Source organism: Neoarius graeffei, chromosome 2 (assembly GCF_027579695.1).
Source record: "Neoarius graeffei isolate fNeoGra1 chromosome 2, fNeoGra1.pri, whole genome shotgun sequence".
Taxonomy (NCBI): domain Eukaryota; kingdom Metazoa; phylum Chordata; class Actinopteri; order Siluriformes; family Ariidae; genus Neoarius; species Neoarius graeffei.
This window is the reverse complement of record NC_083570.1, coordinates 13833534-13848275: the sequence shown is the minus strand read 5'-3', so window position 1 is coordinate 13848275 and position 14742 is coordinate 13833534. Positions and strand designations below refer to the sequence as shown.

The 14742-nt window shown below is 42.0% G+C and overlaps 1 protein-coding gene across 1 annotated transcript; it reads right to left on the bottom strand.

Moving 5' to 3' along the window:
- Nucleotides 1-7472: 7472 nt before the first annotated feature.
- Nucleotides 7473-14392, bottom strand: LOC132881416 (tripartite motif-containing protein 16-like). The gene is made up of 6 exons (XM_060913870.1): nucleotides 13698-14392; nucleotides 12604-12699; nucleotides 12228-12461; nucleotides 11594-11753; nucleotides 10971-11030; nucleotides 7473-10860 (listed from the first exon to the last, which is right to left on the bottom strand). Exons 1-6 carry the CDS (start codon nucleotides 14298-14300, stop codon nucleotides 10325-10327), a joined length of 1689 nt encoding a protein of 562 aa, XP_060769853.1. The 5' UTR covers nucleotides 14301-14392; the 3' UTR covers nucleotides 7473-10324.
- Nucleotides 14393-14742: the final 350 nt, after the last annotated feature.

Here is a 14742-nt window from a genome sequence, read left to right as displayed (position 1 = left end):
CGGACAACTAGAGCCACCCCCTCTGCACGTCCATTTTTCTGCTCTCCTGTACTTAATCTAGAAACTAAAAACATAGCCAAGACAGCATTTTATCAAAGTGTACAGCAGTATTTAGAAATCATGCATGATGATACAGTACAAATATTCACAGATGCATCCAAAGAACCAGCAGGTAAAACAGGGGTGGCTGTATATATTCCTAAATACAATGTTACAATTCAAAAAAGAACCTCAGACCACCTCTCAATCTTCTCTGCAGAGATGATGGCCATCATAATGGCACTACAGTGGGTAGAAGAAGTTAAGCCATATAAACCAGTTATCTGTTCAGACTCTATGTCCTCCCTAACAAGCATCCAGACTGGGAAATCTGCGTGCAGACAGGGTCTTTTAGATGAAGTTCACCAGATGATTTTCAGAATAACTCAGCTAAAACTCATTTTACAGTTCACTTGGGTTCCAGCACGTACAGGTATTGAGGGCAATGAGAAGGTAGACAAGTTGGAAAAAGAAGCACTTAAATCAGAGCAAGCAGAAGTACAGGTTCCACTTAGCAAATCAGAATTTAAAGCAATAACCAAAGAAGGTATTCCAAAACTTTGGCAAGACAAATGGGATAAGGGAGAGAAAGGTAGGCATTTATATGGTATTCAACAAGCGGTAACAGTTCAAAAGATCAGCTCATTCACACGACAGGAGGAAACCTGGTTCGTCAGGCTAAGAATAGGACACACAGGACTGAACAGCGGTCTATACACAATAGGGAAGCATGAGACGGGAACGTGCCCATACTGCAGAGAAACAGAAACCGTGAAGCATGTACTTCTGACATGTAGGCAGTACTCTGAAGAGAGAGAACATCTTAAGAGGGGAACAAAGAACTCGGCCACATTGAGCAACCTATTGAGTCTACCTGGAACACAGTTTACACACAGCAAAATCCCCAGTGTTGAATTAACACCCAGAGTGTTGATTTAACACCCTACTGTGTTTATATAGGTCCAATTGGACACAAATTAACTCTGAAAGTGTTAATTCAACACTGAGGAATTTGCTGTGCAGCCAAAGCAGGAATAGATTTTCTGAAAGAAACACAACTAGCAAGAAGAATTTAGCATTTTTTTTGTTTGTTTGTTTTGCTAATTTAGTTATTTCCTGACGTCCTAATGTGATCACACCTCAGTCCAGTAGATGGCGGTAATGCACTAAACTTGCAAGCTGCCAATAAAAATCACAGAAGAAGAAGAGTGAAGCCGTAGAGAGGTCACGAGGAAGAAACAGGAGCGCGCACAGGGATTGAAGAGGCAGAGCGTTGGTTGGTGGATGTGGGCGCTGTGATGGATGAAATCGGACTTTGTTGTGGGGAGAATTAAGAGACCATTTTGAAGTGGGAATGAGTAAGTCAGAGAAAGAACCACCGGACCCGGTGGATTCGAACTTTGTTAGAGGAGGACTGGGGTGTGACACTGGACAAGATTTTGATAATGTCTTAGACAGCATTGAGTTTGAGGAAGATGAAATGAGTACAATCAGTGAGGGTGACCAGCAAGACGACTTTCAACTAGTGCAGTCGAGAAACCAAAGGAAAAAACGTAAGACAAGAGATACACCTGATGGTCCTAGAATTAAGCAGAAGAGGAGAGACATTAAGGTGGTTATGAAATTTCAAAAACCCGGTTTACTGAACCCCTTGAAAGTGAGTGCAGCGATACACAAACTGGTTGGTGATGTGTTTGATGTTAAACCTCTAAGGCAGCTGGGCCATAGAAGGTTCACGCTGCATGCTACACGCTACACGTTCACGTGAAGAACCGGACCCTGGGCCATTAAACTTCATGCTTGGATGTTCACGTGTTGCGTCTGTTCTACTTTGACCGAGTAACCAACAATATGGACTCTTCGGATGACGACGATTGCCTCATTCTGCTTTTACTGAGACAGAGGAAGAGAAAAAGGAACAGAATTTGGAGCCGAGAACACTTCCTTCTGAGAGAAACCCGTGGTGAATTTCACCGAACATTCTATAATCTGCTTGACAATCCCGATGAAGAACTATTTTTCAATTATACCATTCAATTATATTTTTTCTGAAGTTTTCCCCTGAAAGCATAGAGTTATCTCCCTAGACCCGTTCTGATTGGCTGGCGCGGCGGTGACCGCATGCATTGACTGGAATTTCCATCTTCACGCCTAGAAAAAAGTGTGCATGTTCATTTCTCGCTTCACGCGTGAAGTGTGCAGCGTGCAACGTGAACGCCGTTCTATGGCCCAGAGCAAGTCATGCTACGTTTGTCCACTTTTCTTTACACGCGTGTAGCATGCAGCGTGCAGCGTGAACCTTCTATGGCCCAGCTGCCTAAGAGACGGGAGTCTGCTAATTGTTTGTCGGGATAGGGACCAGCGTATGGGACTGATGCAGTGTAGGAACCTATTAGGAATTAACGTTAAAGTTCAGGACTGGGTAGAAAGGGGGAATGCACTGATTGTGATAACAGGTGTGCCGACTGAACTGTCGGAAGAAGAAATTAAGCAGAACATTAGAGGTACTAGAGTGATCAGAGTTAAACGATTGCTGGTTACCAGGGCGGGGATAAAAACGCCAAGTCTGTCTGTTCTACTAACATTGCAGGAACCCAAGCAACCTGAAAGAATTATGATTGGATACGTTAGTTATCAGACGAGACCATATGTTCCACCGCCAACAAGGTGTTTTAAGTGCCAAAGATACGGCCACATTGCGTTAGTGTGTAAAGCCAAGTGTAGGTGTGCTAGGTGTGGGGGGGAGCACGAATATGGTAAATGTGAAGAAGGCACTAAAATTAAATGCTGCATTTGTGGTGGAGAACATAGTGCGGCATACAAAGGCTGTGAGATGCATAAGAAAGCCGTTCAGGTGCAAAATGTTAAAGAGCAGATCTCATATGCGGAGGCCATCAAACGGGTTAACAAAGAAAACAAAGCGAGAACTGCTGTTAATGTTGGTTTGCATGCTGCCCCTATGCCTGCTGGAGTCCAAATGCCCCAAAAGTGTTGCAAACTCACTGACGATACACTTATAGTGAATAAGAAGAATTTTGTTGCTTTCATAGCGGAGGTTATTAACTGATCAGCACCCGACTTTCGTCTAGCCACCCCCAAGTGTTCATAATGTGTTTGCGTGTTTTACAATGGAATGCCAGGAGTCTACTGGCCAATGGCCAGGAGTTTAAACAGTTTATTGAAGAGCAAGACGTCAAACCCAACATCATTTGCGTACAAGAAACATGGTTGAAGCCCTCTTTAGATTTTGTTTTATATGGTTATGTGGCAGTGAGGAAGGATAGGGATATGGTGGGAGGGGGGGTAGCGACATTTGTGCAGCAGGGGATCAATTACAGGATTTTAGAAATGAATGAAGATGTTGAAGTGGTGTTAGTTGACATATGGATTGACAAAACTAGACTGAGAATTATTAATTTCTATAACCCATGCAAGGTTATAGTGAGAAAGGTACTGGAGAGTTTGTGTGAAGTGGGACATGGGAATATATTGTTTTGTGGTGATTTTAATGCACACAATACCTTGTGGGGGGGCACAAAAACTGATGTAAATGGGATCACTGTTGAGGAAGTCATGGATGATTTTAACCTCAGTTGTTTGAATGATGGTAGTAGTACAAGGTATGATGCTGCGCATGGAACTGAATCGGCAATAGATCTCACATTTACTTCTGGGCCAATAGCTGGCGTAAGCAGATGGGAAGTTTCTGACCATTTTCTTGGCAGTGATCACTATGTCATAACTACAACGATTAGAGATCAAAATATCTGTTTGGAGGGGAACTGGTTTCCGCGATGGAAGTTGAAGCAGGCAGATTGGGGATTGTATAGTGTTACTGTAAGTGCTAAGCTTATGCAGCTCCCTCCTGTACTCACTGACGACGTGGACGAGCTAAATTTTATAATAACACGAATACTGTGTGATTCAGCTGAAGAGGTAATTGGTAGGTCCTCTGGGAGGCAGGGAAGGAAGATGGTACCTTGGTGGTCTGATGAGTGTACAAATGCTATTAGGATCAGGAATAAGGCTTTCAAGGTTTTAAAGGCAAGTCATACTTATCACAACCTATTGGAATATAAAAGGGCTCAGGCCAGAGTTAAAAGAATTATTAAAGACACAAAAAGGAGTTATTGGAGAGCGTTCTGCAGCCAAATAGGGGCAGATATTAAGGTCAGTGATGTGTGGGGCATGATTAGGAAGATGGGGGGCATTAGGAGGGATCACTACTTACCGGTGATCAAAGATAATGGAAGTGAAGCAGTAACAAACTTGGAAAAGGCGGAAATGTTGGCGAGAGCCTTTGTTAGAATACATAGCTCAGGAAACTTGTCAGGTGAAGAACTATCTCGGAGGGGAAAGATTATACAAGACAACAAGGAGATCCTGGAGAGGGAACATGTTGGTGATGGTGTGGTGGATAGGGAATTTACAATGAGTGAGTGCATAAGAGCCTTGGCTGGAGTTAGGAATACCTCACCAGGGAAGGATGGTGTATGCTATAAAATGATTAAGGAATTAGATGTTATGGCTAAGTTTGTGATTTTGAAATTGTATAACGAGGTCTGGAAACAAGGAAAGTTACCAGTGAGTTGGAAACACTCAGTTGTGGTTCCCATTGGAAAACCAGGTAAGGATAAGTCTAATGTGAAAAGTTATAGACCAATCGCTCTGACGTCTAATTTATGCAAGCTCATGGAGAGAATGGTGACTAAGAGGTTGACCTATGAAGTTGAAAAAAGAGGCCTTTTTTCATGTTATCAAAGTGGATTCCACAGTGGGCGCACTACCATGGATTCTGTCCTGTGCCTGGAGAATGAAGTGAGAAAGGCACAGGTTAACAAGGAGTCTGTGCTGGCTATCTTTTTCGATATAGAGAAAGCATACGATATGTTGTGGAAAGAAGGGCTGTTGTTGAAATTGCATAGGATGGGCATTAAGGGTAAAATGTTTAACTGGGTACGTGACTTTCTTAGAAATAGGACCATCGAAGTGAGAGTGGGGACAAGTCTGTCCAGGAGATATCAAATAGAGAATGGAATGCCGTAGGGGAGTGTGTGTAGCCCTGTATTATTTAATATAATGATTAATGACATTTTGTGGCATTGAGGATGCTGCTGTTCATAGAGCGTTGTATGCAGACGATGGGGCTTTGTGGATGAGGGGCCGTAATGTAGACCATGTGAAAAAGAAGATGCAGGGGGCTATTAATATAGTGGAAAGGTGGGCTGGAGAGTGGGGAGTCAGGCTGTCGGTGGAAAAGACACAAGTTATTTGTTTTTCAAAGAAGAGAGTGAATCCTACAGTAGACCTTCGATTGTACGGTCAGACTCTTTTCCAAACATGCACTATTGGGTATCTGGGTATATGGTTCGATGTCAAGCTAACATTTAGGGAACATGTACAGAAAGTCATGGAGAAATGTAAAAAGGCTGTGAATGTTCTCAAATGTGTATCAGGGTTTGACTGGGGAGCGACAGGGTTTGCGTTGAGAAGAATTTATATTGCCTTGGTTAGGTCGGTGCTAGACTATGGCTGTGTAGCTTTCATGGGGGCTTCTAAGACCTTGCTCAGCGGCCTAGATAAAGTTCATTCTACAAGCTTGAGAATTTGTAGTGGTGCATTTCGAACATCCTCTATACCAGCATTACAAATTGAAACAGGGGAAATGCCCCTACACCTTAGGCGACTTAAGCTCAGTATGGCGTACTGGACAACTTTACGGGGGCATGAAGAGTCACACCCTACAAAACAGGTGCTACTGGATTGTTGAGAATATGGTAAATCGCAGAACAACAGTTTTGGTTGGGGAGGGAACAAGTGGGCGAATGAGTTGGAAATTGGTGCCGTTTCTTGCTGTGACACAGTTCCTTTAAGCAGAACCCCTCCATGGCTATTTGGTATACCCTCTGTAATATTTGAAGTAAAAAATAAAATTGCAAATAATGGAATATATTGGGATGTTGACCAATATCTGCAGCATGCGTTCTATGGCCATACACTCATTTATACAGATGCATCCAAAGATCTTGATGGCAGAACGGGGGCAGCAGTGCACATACCAGACCTTAATATCTCAATTAAAAAGAGAACCTCTGACCATTTGTCTATCCTTGCAGTGGAAATGTCAGCCATCATACTTGCCCTCCAATGGATAGAGGATTTTAAGACTCTTCAGCCTGTGATCTGTTCAGACTCAATGTCGTCCTTATTGTCTATAGAAAATGGTTCCTCACCATGCCGTCAGGACTTATTAAATGAGATCAATCAAATATTGTTTGTACTAACCCAACAAGGCCTGCATGTCCAGTTTGTGTGGGTCCCTGTTCATAGGGGAGTGGAGGGCAACGAGGCAGCAGATAGGCTAGCAAAGGAGGCTACTACAAACACTGAAGTCCAACTTGTAATTCCCCTCAGCCGGCCAGAAGTTAAGGTTTTAATCTACACTAACGTGAGTAAACTTTGGCAAGCTGAATGGAAGGAAGAGAAGAGAGGAAGACATCTATATAATGTACATAGACATGTCACATTCAGTAAATCAGGTTATGCTGGGAGACAGGAAGAGGTATGGTTTTCCAGATTAAGGATAGGCCACACAGGGCTGAATAGCAGCCTATTTAAGATTCAGAAACATCTTACTGGTTTGTGTGAACACTGTGGAGGGACAGAAGATGTAGAGCATGTTTTACTTAAATGTACGCATTATTCAAGGCAAAGAGAAGGACTGAAAAAGGCTGTGGAAAAATCTAAACTGACACTGTCTTTAGAAAATCTACTAGTTGAGCCTAGATCTAAATACATCACCGATGCAGTATTAGCATTTCTCAGGGAAAGTCAACTATCTAAGCGCATCTAGGGGATTTCAGCTTTCACGTTTTGCAGTTGGTCATTTGTTTCTTTGATCTACTTTTGTTTAATTATGCAATTATTCATCTGGTATTCAGTTGGAATACTTTTTTTTTCTTTCTCCCTCTCTCTGGCTCTCGCACCCTCTCCTCATTTACATCTCTCTTTCATAGCACATTATGAGTAGTGCAAGTAATTAATTCAAGTGTACACACCCCAGTCCTGTAGATGGCGGTAATGCACTGCGTTTGCCAACCGCCACATAAACCTGACTGAAGAAGAAGAGTGAAGCCGTAGTTGTTGGTTTTTTATTCCTTCATTTTCTCAGCTGAACCCTGGAATGCATCTGTCTGTGAGTGTTGGTTGTTTTTGTGTTGAACTTACCTGTTAAAGTTGCAGAAACGGTTCATATTTGATGTGGGAAAAGTTTAAAAACGGAGCGATGCTAATGCGCTAGCCTGTCAATGGCTTTTTCAATGTAACGTTAGCATTAAGCTAATCGCTAATTGTTCGTTGTGGTCAGTTAATGAGAAATTGAACTTGTGTATTTGTGTTGTGTATGATAATTGTGTTCAATAACAAAGTCAAGCAACATGTAACGTTTTTTATTTTTATATTACAGTTTCACAGCGATTCCACAGTAAACATTTGAGAAACTCCCCTGCTGACTCGGTGTTTATTGAAGAACTCTGTTCGCGATCTGCCAAGTTCACAACAACTAACAAGGGCAGAATAATTATATTCCAGTCCTCCAACAACAGATTTACAGTTTATCACAAGATGTTTACAGGAAATTGTGACTGAATATACAGGACAAGGGCAGACTTAATGATTCATGTGGAAGATTAATAATTAGTGAACTTAACAAAATTCACGATGCTAATCTGTTAGCTGTTATGCTAACACTTTCCTGAATTCTTAGCTTGTTAGCTACGTACATTATCAACCCTGGTGATTTATAGAAAGAAAAAAAAAACAACATTCACTGAGAAATATTTGAGGAAATATTAATAATTTAATAATATTATACACTTGATGTTTTGCTATAATTGAGAGTCAGTAGACAGATAATATAATGAGATACAGACAGAAGAACAACACATTACTGCGATTCATTTTCATTTCCTCTGAGATTACAATACAAGTTTGTCAAAGTGATACAATGATCATTAATCTAATATTAATAAAACTGTAAAGCTGGAAAATTTCATTTGAATATTTAAAAAAATAATGTGCCAGCAATTATAGCAGTTATGATAATGCAGATTTTTTTTTTTTTAAGTTCTGATATTTTTATATAATGGTCGCAATTATAATATTAAATCTCCCAAAAGACAGAGAAATGAAGATCTCATATTATAAATAAATATTAGAAAATCTAAAAGCAGTCCCCCCAGGATTTCGTGGGCCTTTTTTGTGATTGTTGTGGGCTAAAATGTCTGATGTTGCGGGGGGGGGTTTTCAAAAAATTGCGATGAAAGTTGTGGTGTTTTTTAGGTTTTTGTTGCGATTACATTGCGGGAGGAAGTGAAAGTTGCAAGAAATTGTTGCGATTTTCTCGTTTTGTGATTAAAATTTGAGTGATATGTTAAATATTAAGTTATTACTGAAAAACTATTGATTAAAAGAACAAAGACACTGAGAAATGGTCCTATAGAGATCTTGCAGTCACGTGACCGGAAAGTACACAACCGCCATCGTGTCGGTCAAAAACACCGCTGAATACTGCTGCACTCGTGTACAGAATGGATCAATTTCAACCGACGGACTACACGGCTCATTTTTCTAATGAACAGATAACTAGATAATAAACGATCTACAGATTTGTGACCCTTATGGCTTTCCGGAGTTTTCACGACCGGATTTTGAACTGCCAGCGGAATACCCGGACGTGTATTATTTACCTCATCAACTTTCCCTCGCTGTTTAGTGGTGAAGCACTGCGTGCTTATAAATCTCTGGACAGTTTTCTTTACAGAAATTCAGGATTTGTCAGCGACTCAGATGTGGCATCTTGTAAGCAAGAAAATGATCCTCACTGGATGGGTAAGTCACTTAAGTATTGAGTATAGCACTGACCTGCCGATTATAGAATAGAATAAGGTAATTCCAAATCGTCCGTGTTGTTTACATGGATCTGGCGTTGGAGAGGTAGAGGCTTGGCAGTGGAGGTTTGAGTAGCTGTTTTCTGAGCTTAGTCAACAGGCCAGCTCTGCCTGTAGCCTCGCTTTTGCTTCGGCTCCCGGCGCCGCCTCCTTCCCTTTGCTTCCGATAACAATCCACGGAGACCCCGCTGGTCTCGCAATCTGGTCTCGTCCGGAATGTTTTTTTTTTTTTCCTCGTCCGGAATGTTGTGCATGCGATGGGAATCGCTACAAACCGTCATTTTCTGCTGGAAACCAATGTCCAGTAAGTCCATACGGTTGTAGTGGATATTGAAGTCCGGTACAGACGAACAACACGCAAAAATACACACAAAAAACATAAAAACCGTGCACAGGTAGGGAGAGCTTGTAGCCGCAGCCGTTGTAGTAGAATTGTATATAGTAGGGTTTTCCAGAAGAAAAGGTAGAAGTAGAAGGCGGAATATGGCGTTTGACCGACACGATGGCGTCTGTCACAATCTGGATCGGCTGTGACGTCACATGCAAGATCTCTATAAACAACTTTACCAATATAAAAGATTACCAGGCCTACAAAAATGCAGAAAAATAGGCTTTACTTATCCAAATGCACCTGCTGGTTCAAAAGTTAAAGTGCAGAGAACCTCACAGCACAACATGAAGTTACCTTAAAATATAATATAAATGCCTCAGCTTTCATGTAAGAAAAAAACTATTAATACTAGTACTGTGTGCAGGCAGTCTCTCCTGAAGACTAAATTAAACAATAATTTAAACTAATAAAATAAATGGCTCAGGCTTCATAGAAGAAAAAAAATTTGAACAGAATCTCACAGTATGATGCTGAAGCTGCCTAAACAATGGAAAATAAAATACCATTTTGGCAAAAATGTTGGCATCCATTAATTTCTTGTATTAAGTAAAAAATAATGTAAAGTGCACACAGTCCTTCACTGTAAACATAACACACTTTCAGTAACAGAATTTAAGCCTACATAAACACTGACTCGCACATGCTGCTTCTCTTGAACGTATACACGGAAGTAAGGCGGAAGGTAGTTTGTCGACGTCACCTCAAGACGATGCCAATGATTGGTCAAATTTGTGGGAAAGTTGCGGAGATTGGATATAATTGCAACACCGCCCTGAATTCGTGGGGATTGGTTGAATTTGCGTTGAAGTTGCAAATCGCAACATTGCGAAATCCTGGAGGGTCTGTAAAAGACTTTCCTCATGTTCCATCTTTATTGGACTTAAAAACTCTATATAAAAGTAAAGCTGTTCATCTTAATTTTAAAAACATCCAATCATTTAATATTTTATTTTGGATCACACAATCTCACAGTTGATCCATAATCAAGTAAATTGAATCCAGCGTATAGAGGCTGAGTGAATGTGGTGTGGACTCTGTGGAGGAGCTTCATCGTGTCAGAGACGCTGTAGAAGGACAGAGTTCCTGCACTGTGATCCACATGCACTCCTATTCTGGAGGGGGATGGAACTCTGAGATCAGTCTGAATGTTGTTGTGATGGAAAGAGAGAGAAAAAGAAGAAGAACAGCACAGACTCCAGGACTGATTGTTGCGTCCAAACCAACACTCTTTACCCCGTCCTTTCCTTCTGATGTCTTTATATGAGACTGATATGAACACACATCCCTCACTGCTCCACTCCACCTCCCAGTAACAGCGTCCACACACTCTCTCCTTACACAACACCTGATTGAAGGACTCAAATCTCTCTGGATGATCAGAGTACGGCTGCTTTCTCTCACTGCGCGTCACCACTCTGTTCTTCTCAGACAGAATGAGGTGGCAATTTACTGTGTTGGGATCCAGAGTCAGATCACAGAAATCTAAACACATGAGAAATGTGAACATGTTAGATATTAATCACAGCATAGATTTGTGTTGGGAATGAGACAGTGTGTGTGTGTGTGTGTGTGTTTTTTTTTTTTACACGTACAGGGCAGAAAATCATCTCTGCTCTTTGGTTCTGAGGGTAAAATCATCTGAACTGCTGCAGCTGTGGAGACACAGAAACACAATGGAGATGAAAAATCAGGTTCTGTAAAAGACGGAAACAGTTTAAAGTGATACAATTTGTGTCTGATGTTTAATCAGCGTTTTATTTTAGAAAACACATTCTCTAGGTGTGGGATTTAAATGAGATTTTTGAACGACGGAGAAATAAACTTTATGAATAACATGAGCACGAGCAGAGAGCTGCTTTGGTAACTAATGACTACAGAATAAATGTTATGACTGAATAAATGTTATTCATATGACTTATGAACTCTGTCTGTCTGTCTCTCTCTCTCTCTCTCTCTCTTTGGAGGAATGTGTGAATAAATGTGTGTCTATACTTTATTAATAGTACAATCACTGAAAACAAAACAGAAGCTTTGACACTATTAAGACCTGAATAAAAAGTGTAAGTGTATAAAATCATCTTTCCAGTAGAGAGCAGCAATAACAGGAAGTTCACATCATCTAAAATCATTTCTGTGTGTTTTGGGGAAATCTGATGTCTCTCTCTACTGTGCTGCAGAGAAAGTAAAGATTTCCCAGCAGGACGATTTCTCTCACCATGTTCAGGGATTTTGATGAATTCCTCCTGGTAGAATTCCTCGAGTCTCTTTTTCAGATCAGAGAGAGATTTCCTCACTCCATCAAATGAGAGGTGTTGATTGACAGTGATGCTGGGTGAGTCCTCACGTCCAGAAGAGACACAGAGAGACTGAAAACTCTACAGAGAGAAAGAAAAAACATCATGGAGAAGGAGAAATGTGGAGAAATATCTCATCTCATTATCTCTAGCCACTTTATCCTGTTCTACAGGGTCGCAGGCAAGCTGGAGCCTATCCCAGCTGACTACGGGCGAAAGGCGGGGTACACCCTGGACAAGTCGCCAGGTCATCACAGGGCCGACACATAGACACAGACAACCATTCACACTCACATTCACACCTACGGTCAATTTAGAGTCACCAGTTAACCTAACCTGCATGTCTTTGGACTGTGGGGGAAACCGGAGCACCCGGAGGAAACCCACGCGGACACGGGGAGAACATGCAAACTCCGCACAGAAAGGCCCTCGCCGGCCATGGGGCTCAAACCCAGGACCTTCTTGCTGTGAGGCGACAGCGCTAACCACTACACCACCGTGCCGCCCGGTGGAGAAATATTCATGGGATTATACAGATGTATGTGTGTGTGTTACCTGGAGGAAATGGATGTGATCGTGTGTGTGTGAAAGCTGCTCCAGCTCAGTGACTCTCCTCTGAAGATCAGCAATCTCCTGCTCCAGTTGCTCCAGGAGTCGTTCAGCTCGACTCAGTTCAGCCTTCTCTTGATCTCTGATCAGCTTCCTCACCTCCGAGCGCTTTTTCTCCATGGAGCTGATCAGCTCAGTAAAGATCCTCTCACTGTCCTCCACTGCTGTCTGTGCACTGCGCTGTTAGGACACACACACACACACACACACACACAAGATTTAAAGCTCATCTATCATTCCCTCTCTTACTGGGACTGTAAATGACTCGTTGTCCATGTTGTGTGTGTTTCTAGGAGCAGCTCTGTCTCTGCTCACTGCTCACCTTTATAGTGTTCACAGCCTGTTTCAGCTCCTGCACCTTCTTCTGCTTCTCCTGGATTCTCTGCTGGGATTTCATCTGCTCCTCCTTTAACTCACTCTGTGAACATTTAGCTGTTTAGAGGTTTGTTTTCTTTCCTCCACTTCCTCCTGCATCTGCTCCTTCTATATACATGAGCTCACACCCACACGGCTAATGTTGTTCTAATTGACAGAGGAGAGATCTGGCCCAGTTATGCTGGCGTAGAGCATCGATGGGATTTAAACTCATCATCTCCTGACTGGAACGTGAATGTTTTTTGCTTCATCATTCAGGAGGTTTAACTGTTAATGAGTTTATCACATTTTACACTGCAGTGTCTCGAGCTGTTCTGTAAAGCGAGTGTGTACTGTGTGTGTGTTTAATAGTTGTGACTTGTGTGCACATGCTTAAGCTGTAAAAGTCTGGATGATGGTGCCACACCCAAGATTTGCCCTCTCTTTCTCTCTGAGATTATTATTAACACCAAGCAACAATACATTTAACGTTCTCTTCATGATGTTATATTCCACTTTAATAATCTTTTAGTACATTTACAAATCTTTCTGGCGGCACGGTGGTGTAGTGGTTAGCGCTGTCGCCTCACAGCAAGAAGGTCCGGGTTTGAGCCCCGTGGCCGGCGTGGGCCTTTCTGTGCGGAGTTTGCATTTTCTCCCCGTGTCCGCGTGGGTTTCCTCCGGGTGCTCCGGTTTCCCCCACAGTCCAAAGACATGCAGGTTAGGTTAACTGGTGACTCTAAATTGACTGTAGGTGTGAATGTGAGTGTGAATGGTTGTCTGTGTCTATGTGTCAGCCCTGTGATGACCTGGCGACTTGTCCAGGGTGTACCCCGCCTTTCGCCCGTAGTCAGCTGGGATAGGCTCCAGCTTGCCTGCGACCCTGTAGGACAGGATAAAGCGGCTAGAGATAATGAGATGAGATAAATCTTTCTGATGAACACACAAATGTAAAATTTTTAAACCTTTTGATTAATTTGTAACCAGGTTAAAACAGCTGATTGTAGACACAAGTAAAATTAGGATGAATTCGTTCTGAAAGTGTTTCTAAAACTTTCTCACCTGTTTTTCAGTTCTTTCCGCTGCAGCTGCGACTGTGTCATGACCTCTGTGTTCATGCATCGTACAGAGATAACAGATGAAGCTTTGGTCAGTACGACAGTAGATCTCCAGTACTTTATCATGCTGAGAGCAGATCTTCTCTTGTAGATTTCCAGAAGCTTTGACTAACTTGTGCTTTTTTAAAGCAGGAATTTCAAGATGAGGTTTTAAGTGAGTTTCACAAAGGGAAGCCACACACACCAGACAGGACTTGACGGCTTTGTGTTTTTTCCCGGTGCAGAAATCACACTCCACATCTCCAGGTCCAGCGTAACAGTGAGCAGGAGAAGCAGCTTGGACTTCAGTCGTCTTCTTCAGTTTCTCCACCACTTCATCCAGCATGTTGTTTCTGCGTAGAACAGGCCTTGGAGTGAAAGTGTCTCTGCACTGAGGACAGCGATAAACTCCTCTCTTATCATCCTGATCCCAGCAGTCATTAATACACACCTTACAAAAACTGTGACCACAGTTGATCGTCACTGGATCCTTCAGTAGATCCAGACACACTGGACAGATGAACTGGTCCACTGAAAGCTGATCTACTGAAATACTGGCCTCGGCCATTTTCCTGAACTCACACACTGCGAGACAGAGAGAGAAAGAGAGAGAGTCTCTGAGTTTTGTTTTCTCTGAAACACGAAGTCATTTCCTGTTTTTGTGTGCGCGCGTGTGTGTGTGAGTGAGTGAGAGAGAGAGAGGAGGAGCACAAAGACAGAGTTCATGAATGTTCCTCTGTTAACCATTTGTTGGACACAGTTTTTCTGAGGCAAAATGAAAACCTCCAGACTGCACAATATAAGATTCTATCCTGTGTGTATACGTGTACACTTCTACTCTACTCTCTGCAAAAGTCACAAACATTTTCCAAGGCATCTATTAACAATCAGAATAACTGACCTTGATACTAAAAGTTCATGCTTAATCACATCTTTTTTTATTTGATCTATCTCCATACATTCATGATGCCAGCTCTTGTAATAAAGTACAAAAAATAAAGTTCACAATA